Here is a 27,800-nt window from a genome sequence, read left to right as displayed (position 1 = left end):
TATGAGTTCGTGCTCTAACCACCTGAGCTAACCAGCCACCCCAAAGAAAGGCTTTTCCACGTGTCCTCTGGTTAATTTGAAAATTTGAGTAATGGATTCAGCTTCTGTTTTATGCTTGGTGACTGAGCCAAAACTTTGCCTACATTGAGGATTTCTGGAAGCTAGGACCAGGTTTTCTTCAGAATTCAGCTTGGGTAGAGATGGTCCTCTCTTTCTCCTCAGTGTGGTAAGTCTCCAAACTTTGCTGCAGAGAAGTAAGTGGGAAAGATCATATTATCAGAAAAGCTCTCCCAGGAAATGTGAGACCAATTACAATAAAATTCCAGCCCCTCTTCATTTTCTAATCTCTTGGGGCTCCTCCTCTGAGACACCTACACACAAGGTCATCCAATACTTTTTTCCTCCTTTATACCAAGAGACTGTCAGAGTAGCTTGAGTTCATCTGGCCTTGTAAATATGCCACACACACACACACACACACACACACACACACACACACACATGCACATGCACACACACACGAGCACATTGCCCACACAAATTGAGGTTAGCTCGGCTTTCACTGGAGAGATGCGTGGTGACGGGCTCCCACACAAGAAGCCCTTTATTGAACTTACATCCCAGACTCTGCCCCTGAATGTGCTAATAGACAGACTTCCCTCTTCACACTGTTCCGCCATATGTTTAGCCTGCATATGGTAGAACTGAACACATTGTACAACCAGGAAAAGATGGGCTCCTGGGAAAGCCAGCTTCCCTCAGATGAACTCAGAAGGACCATGCAGGGAGGAGGGGTGGTGGGCGGCAGCAGCCACACACATTGCAGAACCCTTCATAATCCTTGGTGTTTCCTCCTTTTGAATTAGGTGCTTCCCGTGGAAGGGCCTTTCTTTGGGTCTCAGGAATTCAAAAGACATCTGTTTATTATTGAAATTAAATTGTCCTCAACTTGTTGACTTTCATGCTTGATTTAGGAAGAAACAGTGGCTTGTTTAGGGGAAAAAAAGAAAAAAGAAAAGAAAAGAAGCAGAAGAAAGCCAGATTTCTGGAGCAGAGGTGGAGGTGAGGGCAACATGGAGGAGATTCTGGAGGGATGATGGAGATGTGAGGTGTCCCGCTTGGGGCAGGATCCATAATACAGTCTGGCACTGCTTTCCTCAGCTCAGGCCCATTCTAAGAGCAAATCTCTGCTGAGTCCTAATGTGGATTGCAGGTCCCAGGCCCAAGACCTAAGAAAGCATAAAAATGCATTCTGAAGAAAAGGCAATATGGGCGTAGATTTCCCATTTTGCCAGTAGTATTTATTTTTCTGGTGGTTGTAATTTTAAAATGCGGATCTTAAAGCTCAAACTAGTAAGTGTCTGTTTCCAAGGGAGGAAAAAACTGTTCATCATTGGTTAATATCACCAGAATCCTGCCCTAGCTAGAGACTAGAGCTATGTAAACACCTACCTTTCTACTGTTTTGTCTTTAAAGGACATAAACAAAAGTCTCTTGTCTCTTCGTATAGACAGGGTAGTCAATATTGTTCCTGCCTCTCAGATGAGAAAGAGTGCAGCTAGGCTGGGTGAGCCACTTTATCCACCCACTAATTAGTGACCTACCAAGTTTCCTTGTTTCTAATGCGGGGCCATTTTCAGTAGACTCATCTCTGTGTATAAAAACCTAACACGCCCCCCTTACACCATTCTGCATTTCAGGATGTTTCAAACAAAAATGTTAAACTGGTACTATAACAAGAAGATTTGTTAAAAATACAAAACTCCTTAGAATTGCAGTAATCCCTCATTCTTGAAAGAATGTAAACAGGACATCAATACAGGGAACATTTGCCCATGGAGAAGTCTCTGAGTAAGAACCTTCACTCACATCCTGGTGCCAATGGGAATGATTTTGTCAGATCTAGAAATCGTCAGTAACCTCAACCCGAGCTCCCTCTCCTGAATGAGGGAAAGACATAACATCAAAGGGGGAGAGAAATAAGAGAGCTTCAGGTTAACAGAGCAGGCAGTCCATCCGAAGGAGAACTGTTTAGACAAATTTATTATCAGGCTTCTAAATAATTTCATTCATTTAAATAAGCACTTTTAAATGCCTACCTTACCTTATGGCAGACCTGTCATTATATCTTAACTCGATACCAATCTTGCCTATACATTCTTCTCTTCACCATCTCAAATCATACTCAATTTTCAAGGCTCAGCTCAAACCCCACTTCTTCCAGGAAGCTTTCTGAGATTTCTCCCATGCTTCCCTGTGTGTGCTTCCAGCCAGGATGCCCACAGAATAGCGTAGTCTTGTGCTGTCCTGACTTGTGTGAGTTTTTCACCCTCAACAAGTATCAGCTCCCTGAGAAAAGGGTCTCCTTATTACGTATCTCTGCAGCTGCATCACATAGATGATCTCTCCAGTCCACTCTTTGAAATGGGATTTAAGGCAACTGAAACAGGGTATTCTTCCACCCACATGGAGATTTAAGCCACCTTGATTTAAACATATGGGGAACAGCGTTCTTCTCCTAGGCTGTTGGTAGTATTCAGCATTCAATGAAGGAGAAAGATGCAGATGAGGCAGAGGCAAGTGGGTGGCCTATCTAGATAATGGGGCACTCTCAGTAGTGGATGGGAAGTCAGACTGGTTAATTTGGGGTAAGAGGAGCCAAATTATCCAAATCATTGTGTAGATCTGGCCTTTACTGGTGTCACCTTTCTTGATACACTTAGGTTTTAAAGCAATTTTCCCCACCTGTGTATCAAATATGCTTTACCTCGTCCAGATATAATGGCATAAAAATGGAGGGAGTTCACTTTTTTTTTTGACCTGCCAATATTGAGGCACCTGAGCTTCTTTCTTAATACACTGACTTTCCTTATTCCCTGTAGGAAAAGTTGGCAGTGTAGGAATCATTACACTTTCCCTCCTTTAGCTCTACCCAAGTAATCACAAGGGAGAGAATACCTACCCCCACCAACACCACCACCACCACCACACGACGACTTTTATTATTGAAAATTAAGATTTTGCATGTGGTTTGCAAATGTTAATTATTTTTGATGGAGAGATTTTCTTTATTAAATCAGGAATTCCCTTCTTTCCTTCTAATACATGTTGTTTTCATGTAGGCCTTTCAAAGAAGAACCTTTCTTAGAAATTTTCAATCTTTTTAATGCAAAAAGTCCCCCAAAGTAGGTAGCATTCTGCCTGTTTTGGAGAACTTTTTGCATTGAAAATATTTAAGATACATTCGCGTCTGAATCAAACATCAGGCCAGAAGACGCTGTGCCTTATTTATTTATTTTTTCCTGTTCGGCACTTAAAAAAAATTTCTCACCTACCATAATTCAAAATAACCCTTCTTTATCATTTCAAATGTTTCATTTCAGTTTCTGTAATATTTACTTGTTTTCTTACCCAATTGGGGGGGGGGAGGAGGAGTCTACCTTGATTTTAATAAGAAGAAAGATCTTTAAAGTTTCTAAATGTAAAAAATGGTTGAAAAGTTTTTTTCCCTCTCAAATCGGCATTCAGAAAAATATATTTATATATTCATTTACTTCTGGTGTGAGAGCAGAATTGCCGCTTTTGCTCAAATGAAAGGGTTTTGAAATGACACAAATCTATATGTGAGTGTTTCTAAAATTAATACGCTTGTGTTTAAAGCCGTGGTAGGGTTTCCTATTAGGGGAATCCGCATTGGGAGAAGTACCTCAGTCTAGGGAGCATTTAAGGACATTTTAATATCCAAACAAAAGCAGTATTACCGTTGCTATCCACTTCCTCCCCCAGAGGAAAAACAATTGATAATTTGCATATGCACATGACACAAATTAAAGACAAAGGGCCCCTCACAGACTGTAGTTACTACGCAGCCCTCAGGACGCTGTATATCCCCAGCCCAGCACTGTTCTTGCTTCAAAATAAATAGCATTAAGCTTGGTAACTAAAAATAGTGGTTCTGGGCCCTCCGGCCCATTCTCACTGTAGAACCTTGTTTCCCCAATGGCAAATATCCCCCAATCTCTCCAGGAGCTTCTAGGCGAAAAGAACGTATAATTCCAAGGGGAAAAAAATATGTATATACTTTGCCCTTTTATTTTAATGGCCAAACATTGTAATGCTAGCTAAATAGAAATTCTTGTCTGCTAATAGGTCCCTTTAGTTTGTAATAAATAAGAATGCTAATGACTAAAATTTGGTATTTGGTATGCATTAGCTTTTGTGAGCTTTTCTTTACAGTCCTCATTGACATGCAATATGGCAAGCTTCCTTTGAAACATATTTATAAAATAACTACAGTATAATTAAACCAACAAAGCCATCTTTTAAGTAAGCTTAATAGCTCAGGTTTTTTTTTCACCTCGGTAAAAATTTATTTTAAAAAGAAAAATAGTTATGCTTCAATCGCACTGTATATTTTATTCTGTGCATCTAATATTTCCTTTGCATCTACAATCTATGCATATCTAATTCTTTTTGACAACTATGATTATTAATAAAGTGCTCATGAAAGATATGCTTCATAGCTTCTTCAACAAGAATAATGTGGTTTTGTTAATGGAAATTGTAACATATCTTGACAGATACAATGTATAAGATATGCTTTTTTCTTAATTGTTAATATTGCTGTGCGGGATACACAAGGAGCAGATCAACAGATATGGCAGGTAATAATCACAGAGTGGATGCTATTTTATACAGTGCAACTAAAAATATTTTAATGATATAAAAGCAATAGATAAATAAAAGCAATTATGTTTAATTTTGCTTTTCGGAGTGCGAACGGTTTTTGGTGGTCGTTACTGTGGTTGCCGGTGTGTTTAACAGAGGAGGAAGCTCGGAGCGCAGTGATCAGTAAGTACGCTGGCGGCTCTACCTTCTTGCAGCCGAGGGGTCCTGCAAGCCGCCTTTTCTCTGCTCTCTGAGGCTGCAGCGTCCCAGCGGCGCAAGGCCCGACTGAATGCTAATCTGCAATACACAGTGCCTCAAGTTCACCAAGTTTTCCTCAATTTTGCAAACCGTTCCTCTCTCTTCTTGCCTCGCGGTTTAAGACTACACGATTTTTCCAAAGGAAAAACCCAAAAGACAACAAACAGGCACCGGACGGGAGCAACTGGAACCGGCTCTGGCTGCTTCTCCGCCTGCGGGACCCCCTGTCCGCTCCACTCTGCCCCGAGCGCCTTGCTCCCTTCTCTGCAAAACTCTTGTCCTCTCCTCCTGGGGGCTGCCAGGCCCCCCATCCACCCCCCCCCCGCACGGAGAACAAACACAGTTGACACTGTTATAATCTTTATTTAAAACAGTTTCCAAGGTTACAAATTACCGTGCCTCGTATGCAACAGGTTCCTCCGAAGCGGTATCATTACAGATTAACTGTAATGTGTAGGATTAGAATAAAAACATAAGGGATTAGGTAAAAGGGGGGACGCTCGAGAACTAACGCCCGAGAGCATCTCGACTGCGAGTCAGCCGGTGGGAACCGCATAGACTTTCGGTGCCTGGGCGCCGCGCTCAACGAGCTGGACCCCGCTCCTCCGCTGCCGACCCCGGAGCGGTCAGGGGCAGCTGCGCCGGCAGGGCTAGCGCTGTCCGAGGCTGTGGGGAGAGGACCCCTGGGCACCAGGGACTAGGGACCGGACCCCCAGGCGCGGGAAGGTGAAGGGCTCGGAGGCCGCAGAGGCGGAGGGCGCGGGCAGGCCTACGGTCCGCCTGCGGGACACGTTCCTACCGCCACGGGAAGCGCTGGGGATGCGGCAAAGGGGACAGCCCGCCCGCACGGGGATCACCGGGTTTATCGGGGTTGCTGACACCGCTAAGATTCAAGCCTGATGGGACGCCTCACAGCGTCCTCACCTAGCTCCACACCGCCCCACTCTCCTGCCGGGCTGGGGCCGGGGCCGGGGCGGGGGCCCGAGAGCAGTGGGGTGGGCGGTGGCGCAGGCCGCCCGAGCTCTTCGGAGCCCAGGACTTGGGTCTTCGCCGCCGGCCACGGCTGTACGCCCCACTGGGCCCCCACCCCGGCCGGCCGGGCCCTGCCCCAGAACCCCTGAAAGGCTCCAGAGCTCCTTCTCCCCTCACTCCACTGCCTGCGGGGCCAGCGCTTCGGGGCCGGCCTCGGGCCACAGCCTCGCGCCGCTGACGCCGCCCCGAGGGCTGCTTGCGTGTCCAGGCGGAGGGCGTGGGGCTGAGAAAACAAACAGGTCTGGCGCCGAGGCGTGGAATGGGGGCTGGTTGGAGACTGGAAGGAAGTGCGCAGGGAGGCCAGAGCGGCGAACAAAGCCCTCTCGGGAGCCCCGTCACCCCCCGGTGACCCCGGGCCCGCCCCACTGAGCCGCGGAGCCCCGAGCCCTGGCCTCGGAGCAGGCCACGCCGCGACGCGGGCGCACGCCTGGGCCCGGGGCCTCCGCGGCCGCCCAAGCCTGGGCTCTTCTTGGGCCTCGCAGCCCAAGCCCGCGGCCCGCCCCGAAGGCGCGAAGTACAGCTCGGCCCGCTGTCAAGCTTCACGGTGCCACCAAAGCCGAAAGAGCGAGACTGAGGAGGCGACTCCCTGCAGATGTCGTCCGTCTGGAAACACGGTGACTCCGGGGCGCGCTGGAGCCACAGCTCTGCCAGCAGCCCTGGAGGGGCGTAGCGGGCTCCCAAGTGGACGGAAGTGTGCGACCAACTTCGCCGCGACTCCTGCTTGGAAGAGAAGGGCCCCGGCTGAGGAGGCGGCGGGAGGGGACTGTTGCAAACAGCTGTTCCTCATACATATTTCATTACACAATCAGATAATGCGTCCCACCACCTTCTCAATTATTCACAGATAAACATTTTCAAGACGTTTTGACATCTGTCTTAGTGCCTGCTATTAATTTAGTAATCACTGTAGTTAAAAATGTATGGGATTTTTGCCGTCGGAGCACCTCCTCTCGGGAGCGCGCGGGCCCACTGTTGGGCTGTGGCTGGAAGCTGAGCCCTCCAGGGGTGAAGACACCTTTGGAGGTGACACGGCCTCTCCAGCGCATTGACACTGTTAATGGAAGGGATTAAAGGAGTATAAGAGGTATCTGGTTATTTTATTTTATTGTTAGTGATGATTGTCTCCTCTCCCACCCACAAAGTTCCCCCCCCCACTTTCCCGTCCCAGACCTGGACCGGACAACATTGTTCAGCCCTTTGCTGGGCGCAGCGGAAATGGTTAGCTTCTATCTAGACCTCCGATTTCTGCTAGGGAAGACGCGGGCAACTTTATGGCTCATTTTGGGCCCGGGGAGGGGAGGGAGAGAGAGAGAGAAGAAAACTCACATAATCACTAAGAATTCCTCAAACACCAACACACACACACACACACACACACACACACACACACACACACACACACACGAGAACCTAACAAATACAATGCGCCCCCACTTAAGAAGTCACAAACCTCCGAGGTTTTGCCCTGAGCCCTGTGGCTCTGACAGAGGTGACAGGGGCATTTAAGAAACACAGGAAAAAAATCGCTCCATTATTGGGGTGATCACTTCGTAAGTTATATAAATGTCTAATGACTATGCTGTACACCGGAACTAATATAGTATTGTACGTCAACTGTAATAGAAAAATTCAAAAAAAATTAAAATATGCTCCAGTGACCGTATTTCGGGCTTTGGGGGCTATGAGAAAACGAACTGCTTTTCTGCTTGAGTGATAAATGTTGCAAGGAGCTTAGCTGTGTACACGTAGTTTTATAAATCAGACAAGCTGTTTGAAGAATCTTGTAGAATTGGTTGAGTAAAAATGAAATGTTGATTGTTATTTATTATTGAAAAGGCTCTAAATAAACTACGCAAAGAGGGGAGAAATGCTCCCAAGGTAAAGGAGATTTTGTGTCCCGAATCTCAACTCCAGGGAATGGAAGTTATACTTCCGGTTTGGGAGTGATGGTCTCCTTATTCATTTCTCTCTTTCTGTTGCAGTCTCTTTGCGAGGTGTGTCAGCTGGTGGACTCTTATTAGGGAATAAGGAAAAACACACCTGAGGAAAGAAAAAAAGTCTTGGAAGAAACTGCCCTTCCAAGGAAGATTAATTGATTCTAAAGCGATTTTCACTCTTTATTGTTCAAAACAGCTGTAACAACAAACTCTTGCTAAAATTTCCAGGAATTAAGTGTATTTTGGGGAGAGAAAAAAAGCACAGTGTTTGCCCCCAAAAGGAAACAAATTCTCCCCTACTCATATCCCACACCCCCTCCGTTTCTAGGGCAACTACTATGCTTAAACATATCTCTCTTGCTGTGCTTTCCACATGGTTTGTCTCTTCTTCACAAGACAGACCTTGGAGGGTGGTCATCCGACTTGCTGGCCGTTTTCTTTCTCTTTCTTTCTCTCTTTCTTTCTTTCTTTCTTTCTTTCTTTCTTTCTTTCTTTCTTTCTTTCTTTCTTTCTTTCTATTCTTTCATTCTTTTTGGTCTAAAAAGACTCTTCCCAAACTTCCCCTCTACTTTCAGAGAGAGAAAGTTAAGGAAGGGAGGTGGCGTGGAAGGGAGGATACACTTGCATCGTTTGCCTGCCTCTTCTGCAGGAAAACCATGGTGGCTGCTGTATGAAATGTTCACTGGACTGGAGTGGCAAACAGAGCTGAAAACACAAACAAGCCTGCACACTTCTGGTATTTGGGGGGAAGCCACTCTGGGAATTATTCGCAGTTCCCCAGCTTGGCAGGGAGTCAGTGAGTTCTGCCTGAGACCCAAGAATAGGGGGTGTGAGAACTACCCCAATATCTCACCTCCAAAAATTAGTTTAATACACCAAATCATTCAGTTTGCTTTGGAGTGTTCTTTTGCAGATTATTTGCTATAAAGGGGATTGGAATGAAAGTGAGGGCAGGAGCGTGTGGAGCTGAGCTAAAGTTCTTTTTGACGACTAAATTTAGGATAAGATGAGTGAAAGGGACAAAATAAGGGCCCTCCTTCTCCTGGTTAGAGCTGAACGTTCCCATTAGGTTTTAGGAATCTCACAGCATTGAGGGAGGGCATCTAGACTCTCCACCCCAACCTCCTTCAGAACGCTGTCTCCTAATAACAAATAATCCCCTTCAAAATGAGTTTTTCCTGGATTGCCCTCTTCTGGGCGTCTCCAGCCCAAATGAGAGAAAGTTGAAAGGGTCGGCTTTGGGGTGGAAGAGGTGCTCTTTCTAATCTCGAAGACTTGACCTGAAGTCTTTCACTCAATTGGCTCAACAAAGTTGCCCTCTCAGGAACCAGGTCCCTCTAGCAGGAAGCCCCGGGCCTGGAGGCCTGCATGCTCCCTAGGCCCACTCTCCGTGTGTGTGGCTTCCTGTACATCTGCGGGTGTGTCTAGGATCACTCCCGTGCATCATGCGGCTTTTGTCTGCAACTGGACAACTGAGTATACACCCGTGCATTCGAATAATTCTGTCTGTGGACACTTCTTTTTCCCTCAGATTCTGCTGTCAGTGTTCTTCTAATTCTCCCGTGTGTATTCGCGTACAATTGCATGTATGCTTCGTGTGCAGTTAGGTGACTGCGCAAGCCTGAGCTCCGTCCTGTGCTACCTCCTGAGTCTGCATTCGGAGGAGAAGTGCAAGTGCAAACTCTGAGTCTTAGGTGGGGTGCAGGGTTAATAAGGCTTCCCGACCCCAAGGCCCTCTAGGCCCCTCTTAACACTTTCATCTGCCCAACGTCTTAACCTTCCAGGAGGATGGAGACCCTGCTACCATTCTGTGCCTTGCTCCCTTCCAGACACATGGAAACCGCCTCTCGGACCTCTCAGGGTGGATTTGGCCAGACCAGGCCAAATGGGGGTGAGGTGGGGGGGGTGGCGAGGTTGCCTGGCGGTTCGCGACCGCACTACTAACTCCCAGGCAACCAAACAGCCGCGTGCGCCCCCCCCCCCGGGAGCCTGGGGAGGGTGTAGGACCGTCTGAGGAAGTCCCGGCGCCTCCAGGCAAGTGACGTGCGTGTTTGGGGGCGAAACTCTCCTCAGATTCCCGTAAGCAGCGGTATTTGTAACTGGGAACTGGCCTGGGCCCGCCCCCTCGGCCCCTCCTCCCGCCCCCACCTCGGCGCGCCGAGATCAGCCGGTTGCGGGAGCGCGCGTCTGGGTCACCCCCAAGCACCCTGGGGCCACACCATCTCTTAGCGCCCTTGGAGTGGCCTAGGGACCTGGACCTGGCCTAAGGACCTGGACCTGGCCACGGTCGTCCTAGGTTTTACGATGTATCCCTCCACCGTGAGCCGCCTTGCCGCCTTCTAGTCTCCCAAGTCCTTACTAGGGAAGGCCTCGGGCGTGCAGGGGTGGGGGTGGGGTGTGCACGTGCTTGCTTGCTGCTGGAAATGGTTCTCAGAGGGATGGTGCCGAGACGTGAGCTCCTGGAATCCTGTAGGAGTGTTTTCTCGAAGCGTGAGAGAGAAAGATGCGGACTTGCGGCTAACTTCAGGTCAGTTTGTTCGTAAAAGATCATTGTCAGTACGTGGGTGGGTCGGTCTGTCTCTCCTGCTCATTCGCACAAAGTGAGGCCACTTCTCCCCCACCTTCCATGCGGCCTCCCAGGCCAGGCCAAGGGGCCAAGGCCCAGGAGTCCTGAGGCGTGGCGGGGGTGATGCCGGGTGTTCTGATCCTCAGCCCAAACTGCCCAGGTGCCCACTCAGGATCAAGCTAGAAAACATACTCGGGAAAAAGGGACTCCAAGGGGACACTCAATGCAGGGTGAAGTCCCAACCTAATCGCGTTGTACCCACAGACCTGGCATCTCACTGCCTCCCTCGCCGGGTATCCGGATTGGCGGCGGCAGGGGGGAGAGAAGGTTGGTGAAGTCGGGTTGGTACAGGGTGGAGGTGGGGATGGAAAGAGAGTCGGGGAGAAAAAAGACTGGGTGGGGATGAAGTTGGGGCAGCCTAGATAGCGCCGGCTTTTGGCACTCTTTGCGGAGGTGCGTCGGATTGCGCCGTTACCGCCACCACCTCGCACAGGAAAATAAAGCTAATGATGTAGTAATCTGGAAGGGCATGAGGGCTGGGAGACCGGGGGGAAGGCGGATGGGGAGCGCGCGCCCCAAGAGCGAGGGTAAACAGCTGTGGAGGCGCTGCCCCGGGCTCAGGCCTCCCAACAAGTTAGCTAGACAGGAATCCACCAGGTATTTCGCAGGAAAGGGGGGGGGTTGGGGGGGGAGAGACTGAGCGCGAGGGGAAAAGAGCCTCACAAGAGGACAGCTAGAGGGAGGGAAAGAGAGATAGGAGCGAGCGCGCGCGCCGCGCGGTTTAAAAGGAGACACTTACACTTCCTAATGAATATTTATCCGCTGCTGCTTCCTGCTCCTGGCTTCCCTTACTTTTCTGCAGGTAAGATCCTCCCCGCGCCCCAGCCCTGGGGGCCCTCCCAGCTCCTCCAGTCATTCTCGGGGCACCGGTGGCCGGAGGAAGGGCTCTTAGAGCCGGGGAGGGAGAAGAAGGGGGGCGGCTCCGCTCCGGCTCGGCTCGGGCGCCAGGGCTTGCGACCCGAACTGCAAAGAACCGCGTGCATGGACTACTTGTGTGGGGGTGGGTATGAGTGTGTGTGTGTGTGTGTGTGTGTGTGTGTGAGAGAGAGAGAGAGAGAGAGAGAGAGAGAGAGAGAGAGAGAGAGAGGAGAGAGGGAGGGAGGGAGAGACCGAGAGCAAGCGCGCCTGTTTCTCGAGCGCTCTGAGGACATTTTCCGACTTTTCACTCGGACGCTCAGGATTTCTTGGCTTTGCCTTTCTTTGCTTACCCCTCCTCCCACTTCGCGCCCCCTCCGCTTCCCCCACCCTGTCCCCTCCCGCGGCGGCTGCAACGCGCTTCTGCGGGCTGTTGTACAGCTAGTGCGGGCTCCCGGGGCCGGATCCGGGTCTCTCTTAAAAGAGCGTGTGATAACTGGGTTTCTGCGATAACCCCCATACAAAAGCCGCCGGGCCACGGCGTTCCCCGCCCCCTTTCCTACAGGCGACGCTCCCCCTCCCACACACACACACACACACACACCTTAAGAGTACCAGGGCCCGCAACGGAGCTAAAGGTGATCGCGACCCGAGGGTACTGGGTGGAGCTTCGCGGGGGCCGCCGACCGGCCGTCCTGGGCTGGGTGGGACTAGGCGCTCGAAAACACCCTGGGACAGGGCGCCGCTCACCCCAACCCCACCCCCCGCACTTCCTCCTCCCGCCTTTGCCGGTGCTAGGAGTACAGGGAATTCGAGGCAGCCAGGGGGAAACTGGGAAGAGAAAGGGAAGGGGGCCGGGGAGGGGCTGACGACGTAACCCGAATTTTTAAATGACTTACCCGGCCACCTGTTGAGACTCCATTTGGGGCCGGCCGGCTCCGGAGCTGCGCGAGGTGGACACACAAAACCAAAAGCCGAAGTTGGAAACAGAAAATTCTTTCTCTGGCCATGCGGGGTGTGGCCGGTCAGGCTCGAAGCTCTGCGCTAGGGTCAGGCGGCTGTAGAGCCAAAAGCAACTTTGCCAGGTCTCCGGCCACCCAAGTGCGCCCCCCATTCCACACCTCCTCGGCTCGGAGGCCAGGGGCTGGGAACCCGCGGACTCGGCGATCAGGGCCCAGCACAGGCAGTTCGGCTTAAGCCGAGGCAGGCTTTCTAAGCCCTGCTCAGAAGTCAAGAGCAGCAGCGCCGGCCTTTCAAGACGCGGTCGCTCCTTATTCTTGTGCCTCGGCCTCTCTGGTCGCCCCGACAAAGCCCCCAGAGTCTGGCTGCTCCCTTCCTTCTAAATCCCCTTCGGGTCATTGCGCTACCAGCACCGGCCCGCGAGCTTCTCCTGCCAACCGTGTGGCTCTTAAAGAGCCTGCGACCCCCACCCCACCCCGCCCTGCGCATTCCCCCGACCCCCGCCTCTCGCCCTTCTCCTCTGGATCTAGCCCCCCACGCCGATGCCCCGACCGTTGCCCGCGGACTCCTAGCCCCCTCCCCTTCCCTCCTCCCCTGAGCAGTTGGTAGGCCTGGCTCTGGGGCCACAGAGCTGAGTTTTACCTTCCATCTCAGGTCCCCTTTCTCTCCAACAGCACCCACCCTTCGCTTCCCCACTCCTATCTTTGCCCCTTAGATTGATCAAGGCGGGGGTACCCCCTTGCCCAGCACACAGATGATCCTTAAAGATCATCAGCTTGGGCTTACATTTAGGGGGTAGTGGGATGGTATAATAAATGGGGTGGGGCATGCCATTTGAATTGGGGGAGAGAAAGAGGAGTAGACCAGATGGATTTAAAAGGCTTTGCCAATGGCCTACCAGACCTTTTGGCAGAGGGTGAAGGCTGGTTGGGTGTCACTCATTTCTAAAGGTGGCTGCCCTGGAATGGTGTCCCAAGGTTACCAACCTGGGCAGCCTGCTGTGTGTCTGAGGGAATGTGGGCATATGGGGGGCCACCCACATGCCCAGAAGGCCCAGAGCATGGCTCAGAGCAACCTGCTTCCCAAGCCCTGTGCATTAATTGCCTGCCCCCCACCAAAGTAACCTTTAAATGCCCAAGCGCTGTGTCAACAAGGAGGGACCTTGCCTGACAACTGTCCTGGGAAAAGGGCATCAGAGGAGAGAAGCCACAGAGAGGAAAGAAAGTACTTTTTCAGAGGACTGAAGCACAACTTCTAATAGGGTTCCTTAATCCCACTGATTACAGGGGCAGTAGATGATGGCTTTGTCCCCCCCACACACACACACTCTTCTTCCCAGAGTGAGCGATTTCTCTGTTCCTCTCCCTCAGGCCTGTTTTAGTCCTGGTGTCATCCTAGTAGCCAGTTAGTCCTGTACAGGGTGGCCCTGTCTAGAGTGCTTTCTTCAGGCCTCCTGAAAACTGGAAGCATGATTAAAGAGAGACCAGAGAAGTCATGGCTTTTTGAGGGGGTGGGCAGGGTAGCCTATGGTACCTTGCCTTCCCTGATGCCAACTGTCATAACATTTGACTGTGTTTGGGTCTGTGGATGGTGGGGACAATGAGGACTTGAGGCGTTGATCATCGTATCCACCCCTTCTCAAATCCAAGCCCTAGCACATCAGTTCTGGCTGTCATAAGGGGATCCCTGCAAGGAAGTAGGTAGCCCCCTGGGCTGTGGAGATCCAAGGAACTTGGGGAGGAAGAAGGATGGAAAGCTGACCCTCCTGTGGGCATCTGCCCTCTGCCACCCTAGTATTAGGTCAGATGTGTCTTTAAGGAACTGGGGTGACTAACTGATTTGAAATTGGCCTTCTTGGAATAAGTTTGGCAGTGCTCTTCTGAGGCCAAACAAAATCCAATCCCCAGTCTGTATGGCTCCCATCCTCCATGTCTCCCACCTCTCCCGGGTCTGGGCAGGGTTTGTGCCCACAGCCCTAGGCCTGGCAGTGAGAAGTGCGGTGGCCCAAGACGGAGCCAAACTCCTCTTGTTTGAGGATGTGGGGGGCGGAGGGGCCTTCAGCAGGCGGCGGGACTCATTAGGCAGAGCGGGGTGCCGGGAGGTGCGCGCCGCCAGCCCCGGAGGCCGCCTTTGAGCCGTTGGGGCGGCTTCATTAAGCGGCGCTAACAAGGCATACAAATGCCGAGCCCAGCAGCTTTCTTGCAGCGGCGATGCCTTAGCAGGGCGCCAGGCTAATGAGGGTCACTCAAAGGGGCTGATCAAATATTCAAATTTCCCCGCACGCCGGGAACTTTTATGTGCGGAGAAAGTTGAGGCAACTGAGCTGTGTTTACTGTCCCAGGAGACAATTGCTTGGAGCGCGGGTCCCCGGAGGCTACGGCAGGAGGCGGGGGCGCGGGGAGAGAGCAGTTGTTGTTGTTGTTGTTTGTTGTTGTTTTTCATTCAAAGGAAAGTAATCGGGGTCCTTGAAGGGCTTCGCGGCCTCCCCGTCTGCCTACAGAGTTCCCCTGCGCCCTCCTCGGCTGCCCGCGCCAAGCGCCTCACGTAGTAGCTTGCGGGGAAGCCCAGACCTCTGGTCTCGGAGCCGGCCCCCGCCTCGCGTCGTCCTGGGGGCCGGAAGGGGCGTTGCCCCTCGGGACAAACTAGCCTCACAGAGCTGAGCAAGGCCGAGCAGGTGCAGCTGCCCCAGCCCTCGGGTCCTCCCCTCTGGGAGGTTTGCAGATTCCTTGGCTTTCCTGGTAACCCTAAACAAGGAGAGAGTGGGAGTCTCTTAAGCACTTCTCCTGGTGGAGGTGGGAATGCTGGAGTTGAGGCTGACATTTGTAAATAAGTGCCCAGTAGGTCCTGGTAGAGAAAGACACTCTCCAGCCCAAACGCGCTTTCTCCTCGCACTGCCTGTACGCTGTCCTTCAGGTCATCCCGGCCAGGATAGAACAGGGATGATGGTGACAATTTTGTGACCTCAGCTTGTACTTGCGCCAAGTCCCAGATCTCGGAGTCTGAGCAGCCAGAGGGTAGGGGAGCACTAGAGGCCCCACGGGCTGACGTACCCATTCGATCTCCCCGCTTTGAGAGACCCAGGGTGCAGGCGCCCCCTACGCCACCCCCTTCAGCCGTCCCCCAGGTTCATCACACCGCCGTCGCGCTGCCCAATGTCGCGGGGCCCCAAAGCAAGGGGAAGAAGGCCTGGGTCCCGGACCCCAAGATCCTTGTACTTCTAACCCCCTTCCCAATGCCCAGCGCCTGTGAATTTGGGAGGGGAAGCACTGGTGCTTCACAGCCGTTCTTCTCCCTCCCTGGTCCCCCTCCCCCGCACAGGGATCTGCACACCTAGACCAAGATCCTGCCGAGCCTGCAGTCCCAGCTCCGCGAGGAGCCAGGCCAGCTACCCCCGCCGAGGACCCGCCGCCCCGCCTTCCTCCCCAGTTCTCGGGACTCTCAACTTACAGGCTCCGGGCGGCGGGTGCGGTGCATCAGACCAGAGCAGAGAGGCGTTGGCGGCAACTGGACCGCGAGGTGGGCTCGGTGGGCTCGGTGGGTGGCGCGGAGCTGGGCTGTACCCCGAGGCTCTGACAGCCCGGGCTGCCGGTTTGCCGGGCTGCGCCGGGCCCTGTCCCAGCACACAAAGCTGCGTGCTTTGCCGCCGCCCTGCTTTGCGCTCCCTAAGCCGCGGCCGCCACCGGAGCAGGCGTGATGCGGCGGGTCGGCAGGAACCCCAGCCGAGGCTGGGGAAGGGATGTTGCCGAGCAGAGTCTCAGCCCCACTTGGCCTCAGTGCTCCCTGAGTGGCGATGGTTTTCGATTTCAGCGCTTTCGGCAGAGCTCGCGGCACCTGCCCAGCCTCCGTCCGGGGCCAGCGGCGCAGCGGCGGGGAGAGACCGTGTCGCCCCCACCCGGAGGCGGGTGTTGCGGGGACTGGGAGGGGACTGGGTGGGTACACCCGCCCGCCCGGCGCCTGGGTCCTCGGCTCCAGGGGATGCAGTTTCGGGGTCACGAGCTGCTTTCAAAAAGTTGAACACAATATTCGGAAACCCACCCGTAGGAATTCTCCCCCCACACCGCACAATACCCACTCCCCTCCCCTTTTTCATTCCTTCCTCCCCCGCTTCCTCCTCCTGCCCCTTCCCCCTCCCACCCCTCAGCCTATAATCCTTCCCCTACGAGAGAAAGGGATCAGGAAGAAAAGATGAAGTGTCTGTTTTTGTGTCCCAATCTCAAGGCTCTTTCTGGGCGCAATGAACGACCGCCAGAGCTTCGAAGCTGAGTGGGAAAGGACCCATAGGCCGGGAGGAAGATATGTGGAGGGGAGAGATGACCCCAAGTAGGGCTTGGCCGGTCTTCCCTGCGAGCGAATGTTTTCCGGCCTCTTTCAGCGGGGTTAGGACCAGTGATCCTCGGCTGCCTAGGGCTGAGTGGGCCGGTATCTGCCCCCTCGCCCAACCCAGAGCCTCCATGCCCCTGCGGAGCCTCCAACACAGCTTTCGCTTCCCCACCCTGGAGGCCTGGCGCTGCGGGAGTCAAGGCCTAAGGAGCGCCCGAGCTCGGGGTTTAGGGTCTAAGATACTAACAGCCCGGTCAGGTTAGGTTTCACGTTTAAAATTCTCTCTCAATCTCTTTTTCTCTCCTTCCTCACTGAGATCTCCAAAGTGGTGTGGACTCAGAGCCTCGCCCCCAGATCTGCATCGGAATGTAGAAAAGATCTTAAAAAAAAAGTTTTGAATTCCTCAATGATTTTTCTTCTGGAAAGGCAGCTTAGGATAATTATTTCAGCTTTTTTGAGGGCAGAGAAGTTGAAGTCTGGACGCTGCATTTCAATACACGTTGTACACGGGCCCGACAATGTGGGCATTGTTGGCTACTGTGTGTGAACTCATTCAAAATATATACTTTCTAACACCAAACCGAGCCCTGTCTAAATATACACCGCTCAAGGGAAAGACGTCTCTGACCTCGACAAATCTGCGTAAATCACACTACCGTAGTTACAGAAGCCTCACAAAGGGAGGCCCTGCTCAAGATGCTTAAATTCATCTTCTTAAAAGCGACATACCTTAGACTAAATACTCATGCCCGACCTGGGGCCTGCGGTGGCCAGAGTGGGGGTGGGCCTTCTCCATTCTGTGGGTCTCTGGGGGTCTCTTTTGGGCTTGTGATGTTACTTTCTTTAGAGATATTCGAGTTTTATTATTTTGTTCTTTACAGTGTGAACAAGCAAGCAGTGTTCAGGCCTATATGCTTATTTGGAGCAGCGTCCAAAGTTTGAGTGCCCTTCTGGGGCTGGTAGGCAGGCTGAGTGCTCCTGGGGGGAGGGAGGGTAACGGGCACGGGGTGGGGGCAGAGGGTTCCCAAGGCTTCTCAGCTCCAGAACCTCCTCCACAGCTCCTAGGGGAAGCAGTGAAGTCTGGGGGAGAAACAAAGAGGCAGGTTGCTTTTTAAGATGGAAAGATGTGTCCTGTTATTTCTACTACTGTTTTTAAATGCAGGGAATATTGGGAAATCAAGGCTCCTTGACTGGGGGGCAGAGTAAAGAGAAGCTGGATCCAATGCAGAGAAAGTTGGGGTAAATGTGGCCGATGATCGGGGGAAGGGGGAGGCTAGAGGGGCTTCCTACACCCTGGGTCTGGGCTAGGGCTCCCAGCACCAGATGCCCCCCGAAATCGGAGATCCCCGGGCGCAGCAGCCTGCCAGACGGGGTCGGCTGGCGGTGGGCCCCATGATCTCATCTCTTCTTTCTTCCTTGCCACTATTAGTGCTCACATAGGCAGAAAGAGGCTGCCCGACGTGCACACCATGTGCAAAACGTGCCCTTTTGGCTGGCCCTCGGCCTGTCTTTGCGGGCTGGCCCTTGGCCTGCATGTAGCATGTGTAGCCTCTCACCTCCCAACAAAATCCCCCTTTTAATTGCTCATCCCCATTCAACAACTCGATGCCCATAGCTTCTTGAATTTCTGGATCAACTTGTTTGTGGAAAAGGAAAGAAGGGAACTCAGAGACAGGGAGAAAAGGAGAGAGGGGGAGAAGGAGAGAGAGAGAGGGAGAGAGAGAGGGAGAGAGGGAAAGTGGCAAGATTAAGAGTTGCAAAGATTTTTAAAAATTCTCTGTCTCCTTCTCCCTCTTTCCATCCTCCCCCCCACCCCCCACCCCGCCACCCCCCAACTCTGGCTAAGTGGTAAAACCGTCCTTACGTTCTCGGTATTGATTGGCAGGGCTGACAGTGATTGGCAGCGGTTGCCGTGGCAACGCCACAACGACATGCCGCAGACCAATAGAAAAGCGAAACAAAATGTTTCAATGCTGCACTCACTGTGGATTTAGGGGAGATATTATGAGGCTGTTGTCATTAGGGCGATTGCTGTGGAATCGCTGAATCTTGACTCGGCGGTGGTTGGCTCTCGCTCCGCTCTCGCTCTCTGTCTCCCTCTCTCTGTCTCGGGTTCGCTCTCTGCGCGCGCGCGCCGGGCCGCTGTCCTTCCTCCCTCTCTATGTGGCTGCGCGGGCGTGTGTGTGTGTGGATGTGTGCAGGGTGTGGGTGTCCCTTACGCCCTTCCTCCTCCCCCTCCTCCTCCTCCTCCTGCTCCCCCCTCCTCTCCTCCTCCTCCTCCCCCCTCTCCTCTCCCTCCTCTCGGTCCTCATCGCCCCTCTCCTCCTCTTCCTCCCCTCTCTCTTCCTCTCCCTGAATTTTCTCCTCTCCTCTCAGGTCAGTCCATGGTATTCCGCTCCCCCCTAGACCTCTATTCCTCCCACTTCTTGTTGCCAAACTTCGCCGATTCTCACCACCGCTCCCTACTTCTGGCAAGTAGCAGCGGCGGGACCGGTGCGGGCGGCGGCGGTGCTGGCGGAACAGGCGGCGGCGGCAGCGGCGGCGGCTCCAGGGCCCCCCCGGAAGAGTTGTCCATGTTCCAGCTGCCCACCCTCAACTTCTCGCCGGAGCAGGTGGCCAGCGTCTGTGAGACGCTGGAGGAGACAGGCGACATCGAGCGGCTGGGCCGCTTCCTCTGGTCGCTGCCCGTGGCCCCCGGGGCGTGCGAGGCCATCAACAAGCACGAGTCGATCCTGCGCGCGCGCGCCGTGGTCGCCTTCCACACGGGCAACTTCCGCGACCTCTACCACATCCTGGAGAACCACAAGTTCACCAAGGAGTCCCACGGCAAGCTGCAGGCCATGTGGCTCGAGGCACACTACCAGGAGGCCGAGAAGCTGCGCGGCCGCCCACTTGGCCCAGTGGACAAGTACCGCGTGCGCAAGAAGTTCCCACTGCCGCGCACCATCTGGGACGGCGAGCAGAAGACGCATTGCTTCAAGGAGCGGACTCGGAGCCTGCTGCGGGAGTGGTACCTGCAGGACCCCTACCCCAATCCCAGCAAGAAACGCGAACTGGCGCAGGCCACCGGCCTCACTCCCACACAAGTAGGCAACTGGTTTAAGAACCGGAGGCAGCGCGACCGTGCCGCGGCGGCCAAGAACAGGTCAGTGATAGGGCCCGCGGCCCGGCTACCGTCTCCGGAACCCGGGAGGGCCAGAGGGGTTGAAATGGGGGCGGGCGGGGTAGGGTGCCAACGGCTGTGAGCGCGCGAGAAGCCGCGACCCCCTGGCCAGTTGGAGAAAGTTTCCTCTTGCCCAGACGTGCGGAAGAGGGACGCGTGCTGTGGTTTTACCGATTGCGTTGCCAGAGAGGGGCTTTTGTCAGGGTGGAGAGTGTGTATGTGAGGTCCTGAGTGCCCACAGCCCTTGATTGCGGCCCCCGGGAGCCTTAGCCCTGCACGCAGCCGCACCCGAACATGCCTCCTCAGCCCGGCGGTCCTCGTGAGCCTACTGACAGGGAAGGAAGGAAAGAACGGCCCATGCCATCTGACTCTTATTTCTGTGCATTGCACAAACCCGAGGAGGAACCTACAAATGTCAGGGAGAGGAAACTGCATCCGGGCCCCTGTCACAAAGGGAAAAGGCGGATGGCCTCATGCAGCCAGCCTCCTTCCCAAAGCATGGCAAGTTGACTGAGGAGGAGCAGGAGAGCTGGGCTGGGCGTTCAGAGGTCGTGTGTGCGCGCTAGCCCTCCTGCCCTAGCCAAAAAGCATCCCCTTGGTCCACTAAATTGTGAAGTGAGCAGGAGCAGCCTCTGTATCTCTGCAAGTTGGCCACAGAATCATAAAGTTGTACCGGGCTTGACCGGTCAGCTGAGCTGGGCCTGGAGCAAGTAAGGAGAAAATAACTGAAGGGAAAGATGGGGACAGAGGAAAGGAGCGGGATGGAAGAGGGAAGGGACGAAGTTGGGTGAGTTGGGTGAAAGAAAGCCTTGATAAGGAGCGTGTGTCCCTCCTCAGCCTGGATAGGCGCTGGGCCTGGTGTCAGTACTGCTGGGAGCAGGGCCCTTGCTGCTGACATCTTGGGGACAGGGGGCTGGTGTGAGTTGCTGGTCAGAGTGAGTGTGTTTGGGTTTAGGGGGCCCACGCCTGAGCCTTCAGCCCTTCCACCCGCCTTTGGAGCCAACCTTTCGCCTGACAGGGGGAGAACCCAGGGCCAGGGGAAGGCCTTCTTGTGGGGAGAACTCAGGGACGTAGGTTCAGGCAGCCGCGGCTTGGCCCGGGAAAGGGGGGAGCCGGAGACTTCTCTGCGCTCCCCTCCTGCTTTCTTCTTTCCCCCCTTTCTCGCTCCCTCGTCTTTCCCCACTTTTGCACTCCCAGCTTCTGCATGTTCTCTTACCCCGCTCCTGCGCTCTGCGCAGGGATCCTGAGAGCAAAGCCAGCGGGTCCTCCCCGGGAGAGGCGGCGGGTGAGCAGCCCGCAGCTCCGGGAGTGTGCTTGAGGGATCTGGGGAGGGAGGCACTGCGGCTACGGGGCAGCCGGCTTAGTCTGAAGAGTACCAGAGGCCGGGGAGGAAGAAACACCCTGTCTTCCCCTCCCCGACTTCTGCTCATTTGGGGCTCAGCATCCTTCCTTGAGTGTGCCCAGGGGCCGGCCCGGATCTGGGAAGCCTTTGGAAGCTCGAGGGAGCCCCGGAGAGGGGACCCGAGAGCCAAGTCCCGCGCTGGGGAGACTGTGCGCTGCTCAAGGAACAGCCGGGTTTTTAGAGGAGGGAATGGACGTAGAGAGCGGAGTCGGGGGCGGTGGCAAAGGGCGCGGGGTGGGGTAAGCTGCGGAGCACCGAGGGCGGCAGGCCCCGCGCTCCTGGCGGCGCGGGCTCGAGTAGGCGGCTTGGCGGAGCCTGGTGGCGCAGCCGCTGTGTCAGGGCAGGCGCCGCTCTCTGTCTCCCGCAGGCTCCAGCACCAGGCCATCGGACCCAGCGGCATGCGCTCGCTAGCCGAGCCCGGCTGCCCCACGCACGGCTCGGCAGAGTCGCCGTCCACGGCGGCCAGCCCTACCACCAGTGTGTCCAGCCTGACGGAGCGCGCGGACACCGGCACCTCCATCCTCTCGGTAACCTCCAGCGACTCGGAATGTGATGTATGATACCCAAGGCCGCCCTCTCCCCCCTCCTTATTCTCCTCCTCCTCGCCCTCCTCTTCCTCCTCCAACCCCAGAACAAACCGAAATCAGGATACACAATCATACACACACAAGCACGCACACACTCCCACCCCAGCCAAAAATAGATAAAATCCAAGAAAAATAAATTTAACGCAAACTCTCAGTAACCCCCAACCACCATCTACCACCACCACCACCACCACCACCCCAAAGGACCGCGACGCCAACAGACAGTCACAAACGCTGATGTTTCGGGCAGAAAACATAAAAGAGGTGACAGTTGTATACTTTCTAGGACAAGCACGGCTTCTCCTTTCGGTTCCCACGGACCCGGCACCCCACCTGCATGACGATTTATTTGTATCTGGGAAAATATTCTCTCTAGTTTAAAACGATTTAAAGAGTCGACTAGACAAAAACCGACCACCACTACGATGACAATTCAACAAAAGCAAAACAGACAAAAAGAAAAAAAACCCGCCATCTCTGTTCGGAATTTGTTTTTAAAAAAAGAAAAAGAAAAAGAAAAGAACTCCTGGAGAGGGAAATAGCAAATGTTTCTCGCCTTTTGTTTCTCTCTCTCTCTCTCTCTCTCTCTCTCTCTCTCTCTCTCTCTCTCTCGCTGTTTTTAAGTCCCAAGTATTGGTCAAACAAGATGCAATCTTCTGTTTTTTGTTCAGCAGACAATCATTTTCTTCGTAAGCACCTTTTTCTCTCCACTCTGTCACTGCCTGTGTGGGTACTGGTTATAAATGTGGAAAAAGAATAGTTATGACTGTAACAGATTTTTATTTTTATTTCAAAATTTTATATGAATTATGTATATCTTAATGATCGGTCATTTTCCCAGTTTGTAATATATGTGTAGAAATTGCCTGTATATGATATTGCTTTTTCTCCTCTCCCTTTCTTTCTTTCTCTCTCCTTCCTCCTTCTTCCTCCTCCCCGCTCACCTGTCTCTTTCCTTTTTGGGGTTCTCCTCCCACTCGGCGTTCCCGGCGCTGACTTGGCAGTCATGGCGTGCTTGGAGGGCAGGGTTAGGAAGAGGGACCCCGTGGATAGCAAAAGCGGAGGGTGAGACCGTAGTATTCTTATGCAAAAGCTATTTCAAGTATTTCTTAGCTGCTTTGGAGATATCTCTCATTCCCCGTAGGGCGCTTTTACTGTTATCTTAACTGCGTGTTTATCTATATGTAAAAACTTTCTAAAGCAAATACAGTATTCTCCATTTTCTTATCTCTCCCCGAGACTGGTGTTTTTGTCCGCCCCTGAGCCATAGCCCTGGGGTGCAGTGGCCCGGCCTTCCTTCCACTCCAACGGCGCAGCCAGAGCTGGGGCAGAATTTTAAGGCTGGGTTTGAGCTTTTTTTCCTGAACAAGGGGGCGGGGGCGGGGGGGGGGAATGGGAACAGGCCCTTCAGAAAAGAGCCAAAGGCAAATCCTGAGCGAAAAGGCGAAGAGAACGCAGAAGGAAGGGGCCAGTTTCATCAGCGTGAGCTGCCAGGCCACCATCCCCAGGATCTGTAGCCTACCGCGGACCTTGTGGGTCTCCGGGGGAGTGTCTGGCATCTTTCCGTTGTTGCCATTTTTTTTAAGGGGAAACACACAAAGCCGCCAAATCCAAGCATCCAACTAGAGCGGAGCTGACAGGTTTTTGTCTACTTCTTTTTTGGGCGGTGGGGGTTAACTTTACCCGGAGCATGGAGGAGGGTAGAGAGAACAGGTAGGAGTAGTTTGAGAAGTTTAGGGCCTGGAATCAGAATGGGCCCCCTTCTCACTAACCGTGTGCACTTCTGTGTGTCTGGATGACTTGCCTTATGGGTCTCGACCTGTATCCTTGAAATTTCTTCCTGATTTTTGGGATCTATTGGAGTCCCTCGAGTCCCTAAGATATTTCAGAGTCGATTTATACTTCAAACCAAACGCCAAAAAACAAACAAACAAACAAACAAAAAAACCACAACACAAATCACCTCCTTTTGCTAACCAGGTTCCTGCTGGCTTCGGGCCTCCCCTCCCGGAGCAGGGCCCCCACAGTTTACTGTGATGGCGTAGCTGGTGGCGCCTCCCCAGCTCTGGGCCAAGCCGGCCTGCGCCCAAGGAGGAGCCAAAGAGGTAATTTCAGAAAACTTGCCTTCACTTGAAAGTCCAATTTCCAAAGCGAGGAGGATTAGGGAGAAATGTGCCTGGAATTTCGCGCCCATTCCCAAACTAATTTTGACTTCCGATTTTCTTTTGTCCCCATCCCTGGCAGCACCATGGGGTTTATGCCGGCTGGGCTGGACAGAGGCAGCCAGACCCAAAGGTGACCTGGGTACACAAGTGGGGCCTTGCGTGCCCGGGGCACGGCATGCTTGCATGGAGCAGAAGGTTCCCGTATGCGTTCTTACTTAGAACCGGGGCACCCAGACAACCTCGAGAGCTTCCAAGTTCTGTGGCCTGGCAAGCAGTGTCAGAATCTTTGCGCGTGTTTACTGCCCTGGAAAACGTTCCTCACGATGACACATTTCAGGCAATGTTGACCCAAGTGGTAGGAATTTGGGGCTCTACCCAGCTTGAGCCTCTGTTCTGGTGTACAGAATGATGTCCTAGATGAGGGGATTTGTCCCCTACTTTTGTTTTTTAAATGACTTGTCACATGCTTGACCCAGAGCTTGGACCTGAAACCCAAAGAAGTGGCTGCCTCGGACAGGGTGAAGAGCCTGGTGGATTGACCCTACCCAACTGCCTAACCAGAATCTATAGGTGGAAAGAAAAGGTGTGACACTGCTGGAGAGTGATTCCTGGAAGGACTGTCACTGGTGACACTAGAAAGCAGATGCCTTCTTGTCTGGGGACAGGGGACAAACCCGTGGAGCTAAAATCCTTCCTTCTCGCAACATACCCGACAGAGGAAGCAAGTTGGGGGGCATCCAGTGCCCATCCCTCTTCCTCCACTGCAAAAAGAAGGGTATCAGATGCCAGAGGGATCTTCAGCTGTGGAGGCCTAGGCCCTGCGGGTGTCACCCACCTGCTCTCTGTCTGTCTTGCTATCTATCATCTATCACTCTCTCTCATCTCCTATGTTTCTACCCAGGTCTGTACAAATACCAGTACTTTACTCTGCATTTTCTGACCTTACCTACAGATTCCCCACAGGAGAGGCACAAGCACTTGTTGTGAGTGGTGTAGATATGTGCAATTCTGAATGCTGGGCTTCCACCATGCAATCAATGTCCGCATATAAATGTGTGTGTGACATTTGCTATAAATATGTACATCAGCGTGAGCCCAGTATGTGTTTTCCTGTATATAGTGTAGGTATTTGTGCGTGGCTTGGGCAGTTGATGTATACCTAATTCTGCAAGGAGTGGCTCCAGTATACCTATAGGATGCTGTGAGTGCAGAGCCTTTCTGTACAGTGGACAGGTGTCTTGTGGGTCTAGATTCTGGTGTGGATATGTGTGGGTTTCCTTGTTTTAGTCAGCCCGCAGATATGACCACCAGGCCGCCCAGCCCTAACTGACCTTCCTCTTCCTTTAAGGAATGGGGGGGAGTCACAATGGGTGTTCTTTGACTGGAGGGCCCAGGGGAGTTGGGCTCTATGGCTTCCCCAGTCCACCCTTTACCCTGATACACTGCGGATATCATGTTGGATTTGGTCTCTGCCCCTTTAAACATGGGAGTGAGGGAAAAGAGGCCCCTTTCTGATTAGATCTCTCCTTTTATCCACTGACTGCCCATTCTTCTTTCTGGGTCCCACAAAGCCATGGCCAAGGCAGTCAGTGTCCCAGGGGCTGTGGAGCACAGCTCGAGGTCAAGGCCTGGCTGAAGCCCTGCTGGCGGAAAAGCCATCTCAGCCACTGTGCACAGCCCCTGCTGCCTGGGGATGTTTCAGATTGGGGTTGAGGTAGGTATGCAATGGTGTGTGCTCTCGGGTGGGCCTTGTCAGGCTGGATAAGCAGGCCTCAGCATTAACCATCATCGTCCCCTCTCTCTGGCCTGTGCCAGAGTGTTGGCACTCACTGCCCCGTGCCAGCATGCTTCCACCTGGCACCTCAGCCAGCATATTCTGCCTGGGAGCCTCCCTTGTGTGCACAGGCCTCTGTGTACCTGGGCCGCTTACTCGGGTGTGTAAGGGGCTTGAAGAATCACAGCCAATTTGGGGATATTCTCTTTGTTCATAACTCCCTTAAAGAAAAGCAATAGTAATCCGGGGTTTGCATGGGAAACCTGAACCAGTAGATGTGAAACTGGAAAAATCTGTATCTAAGGCATTGACCCCTAGAAGCTGCCTTTCTGAAGGAAGATAGGCCAATCTATCCCTTCCGACTTGCTCACCTCTTCCTCCTCACCCTCCCCCACACACACACACCTAGGGCCCTGAGCCCCAACCTGGCCCCTCTTCTTGCGTCCTCCAATCATGCAGAATCGACTGCCCAGCACCAGCACAGTTGATTATCCCCGTGAGACATATAGCTGATTAAAATGAAATGACCTGGAAGCTGCCATGGTGCAGGGTGGGGGTGCTGATCAATAGTGAGATTGGAGGCACAGGAGCCTGGCTAGTCTGGGCTAAGATTGGGGTTGGAGACCGTGGGTCCAGCCAGTGATGGCTGGACTTTGGGCGTGAAGAGGACTCCAGTGAGGCACTGGGAGGGCAAGGCCCAGGCCTCTAGCCGGCCGAGTGGGGGGTGGCATGTGAACCCTCGTGTGGGCTGTGGTGGCAGAATGGCTCCCTCAGCTTCTCTTTTCAGAAGGCACATTCTAGATCCTGTCCATCACTGGGGCCCCTGGAGCTTGCAGCCCAGTTCCAGGCCTATGGTGCACTGGGCTCGTTTGGCCTCCTGGAACATTGGACGTCCCAGTCTCTTCTTGCTCTGGCTGTCCTTCTCTGCGTTTGTGGCCTTCTCAGTCCCTGACTAGGTCTTTGTGTGGTTGTCACCTGGAGCACCAGCTACTACCTCGGGACTTTCCTAGGCCTTCCCCTATTCCCTCCACTCCCAAGCGCTGGGGCTGAGACCTAAAGCTTGCCAGGACGAAGTCTTCCAAGTCCTAGCACTCAGGCCTGCTCATCTACACCTTCCCTGCCTCCGCCTTTCCGGTCCCAGCTGAGTTGAGCCTCCTCTGCCCCAGAGCAAGGGCCCCAAGGGCCCCGTGGCTGTCTGGCCTGAGGGAGGGCAGGAGGGAGTCAGGGAGGAGGGGAGCTAGCCAGGCTCCAATTTCTCCGGTCAGCTGAACACAACTTTCCATTCGAGTGTATTCATGCAGCGGCTGATTGAGCTCTGCTGTGTCGGGCGGGGACTCTGCAGGAGCAGGCAGGCACAGCCAGGCAGGCAGAGGCTACACCACACACACACACACACACACACACACACACACACTTATCTACACAAATACACCTCTTGACATGTTATGCACACATCTCACACCAAGATATTTCATATAAACCTAGTATAGCCCTTGCCCTTACTGCCCACCTATGCCCAGAGAGTTTCCTAACACCCATAGACCCCTTTCCCTACACAACATAGGGTCTGTCTTTCTGGTAACCTCTTTACAAATTCTACATCAGTCCTTAGACAGGAACATAAGAATCCTCCAACTTCCTTCTCCCCTGCAGGCATACTCTCCAGGGCGCACATACTCCAAACTGCACAGATGCATGCACACACAAACATGCCCAATCTCACAGTCACACCCTCCTACAGAGCTATCCAGAGCTATCCACACCTCAAAAGAAACACAGGTCTGCATAAAACAGCATTAGCACCAATAAACATTAAGTGCACCGCCTGTTATACACAGTACAGTGGGCTGAGCTTCACATACAAAAGTTCACATACAAGAAAGGGAGCAGCTGAACAGTAAATACAGTCAGAGAGCACAGCCACTACACAATCCACCAGAATAAAAACAGAGGATGTGCAGAGGAAACCTTCAGACACAACAACATACACATGAGTCAACTCAAAGACAGTAGAGATGCCACCCAGAGGCACTTCAACCCTCAAAGCACATAG

The 27,800-nt window shown here is 53.3% G+C and overlaps 1 protein-coding gene and 1 long non-coding RNA gene across 4 annotated transcripts; one reads left to right on the top strand and one right to left on the bottom strand.

The window, feature by feature from the left end:
• Nucleotides 1–16,419, bottom strand: LOC109393867 (uncharacterized). The gene is made up of 3 exons (XR_002126341.1): nucleotides 15,784–16,419; nucleotides 12,276–12,434; nucleotides 1–244 (listed from the first exon to the last, which is right to left on the bottom strand). It is a non-coding gene; the product is annotated as an uncharacterized LOC109393867 (long non-coding RNA).
• SIX3 (SIX homeobox 3) lies at nucleotides 10,084–23,041 on the top strand. 3 transcript variants are annotated; one of them, XM_019663543.1, is made up of 4 exons: nucleotides 10,084–10,422; nucleotides 19,033–19,801; nucleotides 21,589–21,748; nucleotides 22,095–23,041. In XM_019663543.1, exons 2-4 carry the CDS (start codon nucleotides 19,041–19,043, stop codon nucleotides 22,182–22,184), a joined length of 1,011 nt encoding a protein of 336 aa, XP_019519088.1. In that variant the 5' UTR covers nucleotides 10,084–10,422; nucleotides 19,033–19,040; the 3' UTR covers nucleotides 22,185–23,041. The 3 variants fall into 3 exon arrangements, with proteins under 3 accessions (XP_019519088.1, XP_019519086.1, XP_019519087.1); XM_019663541.1 differs by lacking the exon at nucleotides 10,084–10,422 and adding an exon at nucleotides 11,142–11,323; XM_019663542.1 differs by lacking the exon at nucleotides 10,084–10,422 and adding an exon at nucleotides 11,142–11,323 and having other exon boundaries at nucleotides 21,589–23,041.
• Nucleotides 23,042–27,800: the final 4,759 nt, after the last annotated feature.

The sequence above is a fragment of the Hipposideros armiger genome, unplaced genomic scaffold (genome assembly GCF_001890085.2).
Source record: "Hipposideros armiger isolate ML-2016 unplaced genomic scaffold, ASM189008v1 scaffold_395, whole genome shotgun sequence".
In the NCBI taxonomy this organism is placed as follows: Eukaryota; Metazoa; Chordata; class Mammalia; order Chiroptera; family Hipposideridae; genus Hipposideros; species Hipposideros armiger.
The sequence above is the reverse complement of the archived record's forward strand: the minus strand, read 5'-3'. Positions and strand labels throughout refer to the sequence as shown.

Excerpts from the sequence above, each read along its gene's own strand:
- SIX3 (XM_019663541.1), top strand. The coding sequence starts at position 11,269 with ATGAATATTTATCCGCTGCTGCTTCCTGCTCCTGGCTTCCCTTACTTT. Across the intron at positions 11,324-19,032 it reads CTTCCCTTACTTTTCTGCAG|GTCAGTCCATGGTATTCCGC; the intron begins GTAAGATCCTCC and ends CTCTCCTCTCAG. Across the intron at positions 21,749-22,094 it reads CCGGCACCTCCATCCTCTCG|GACAAGCACGGCTTCTCCTT; the intron begins GTAACCTCCAGC and ends TATACTTTCTAG.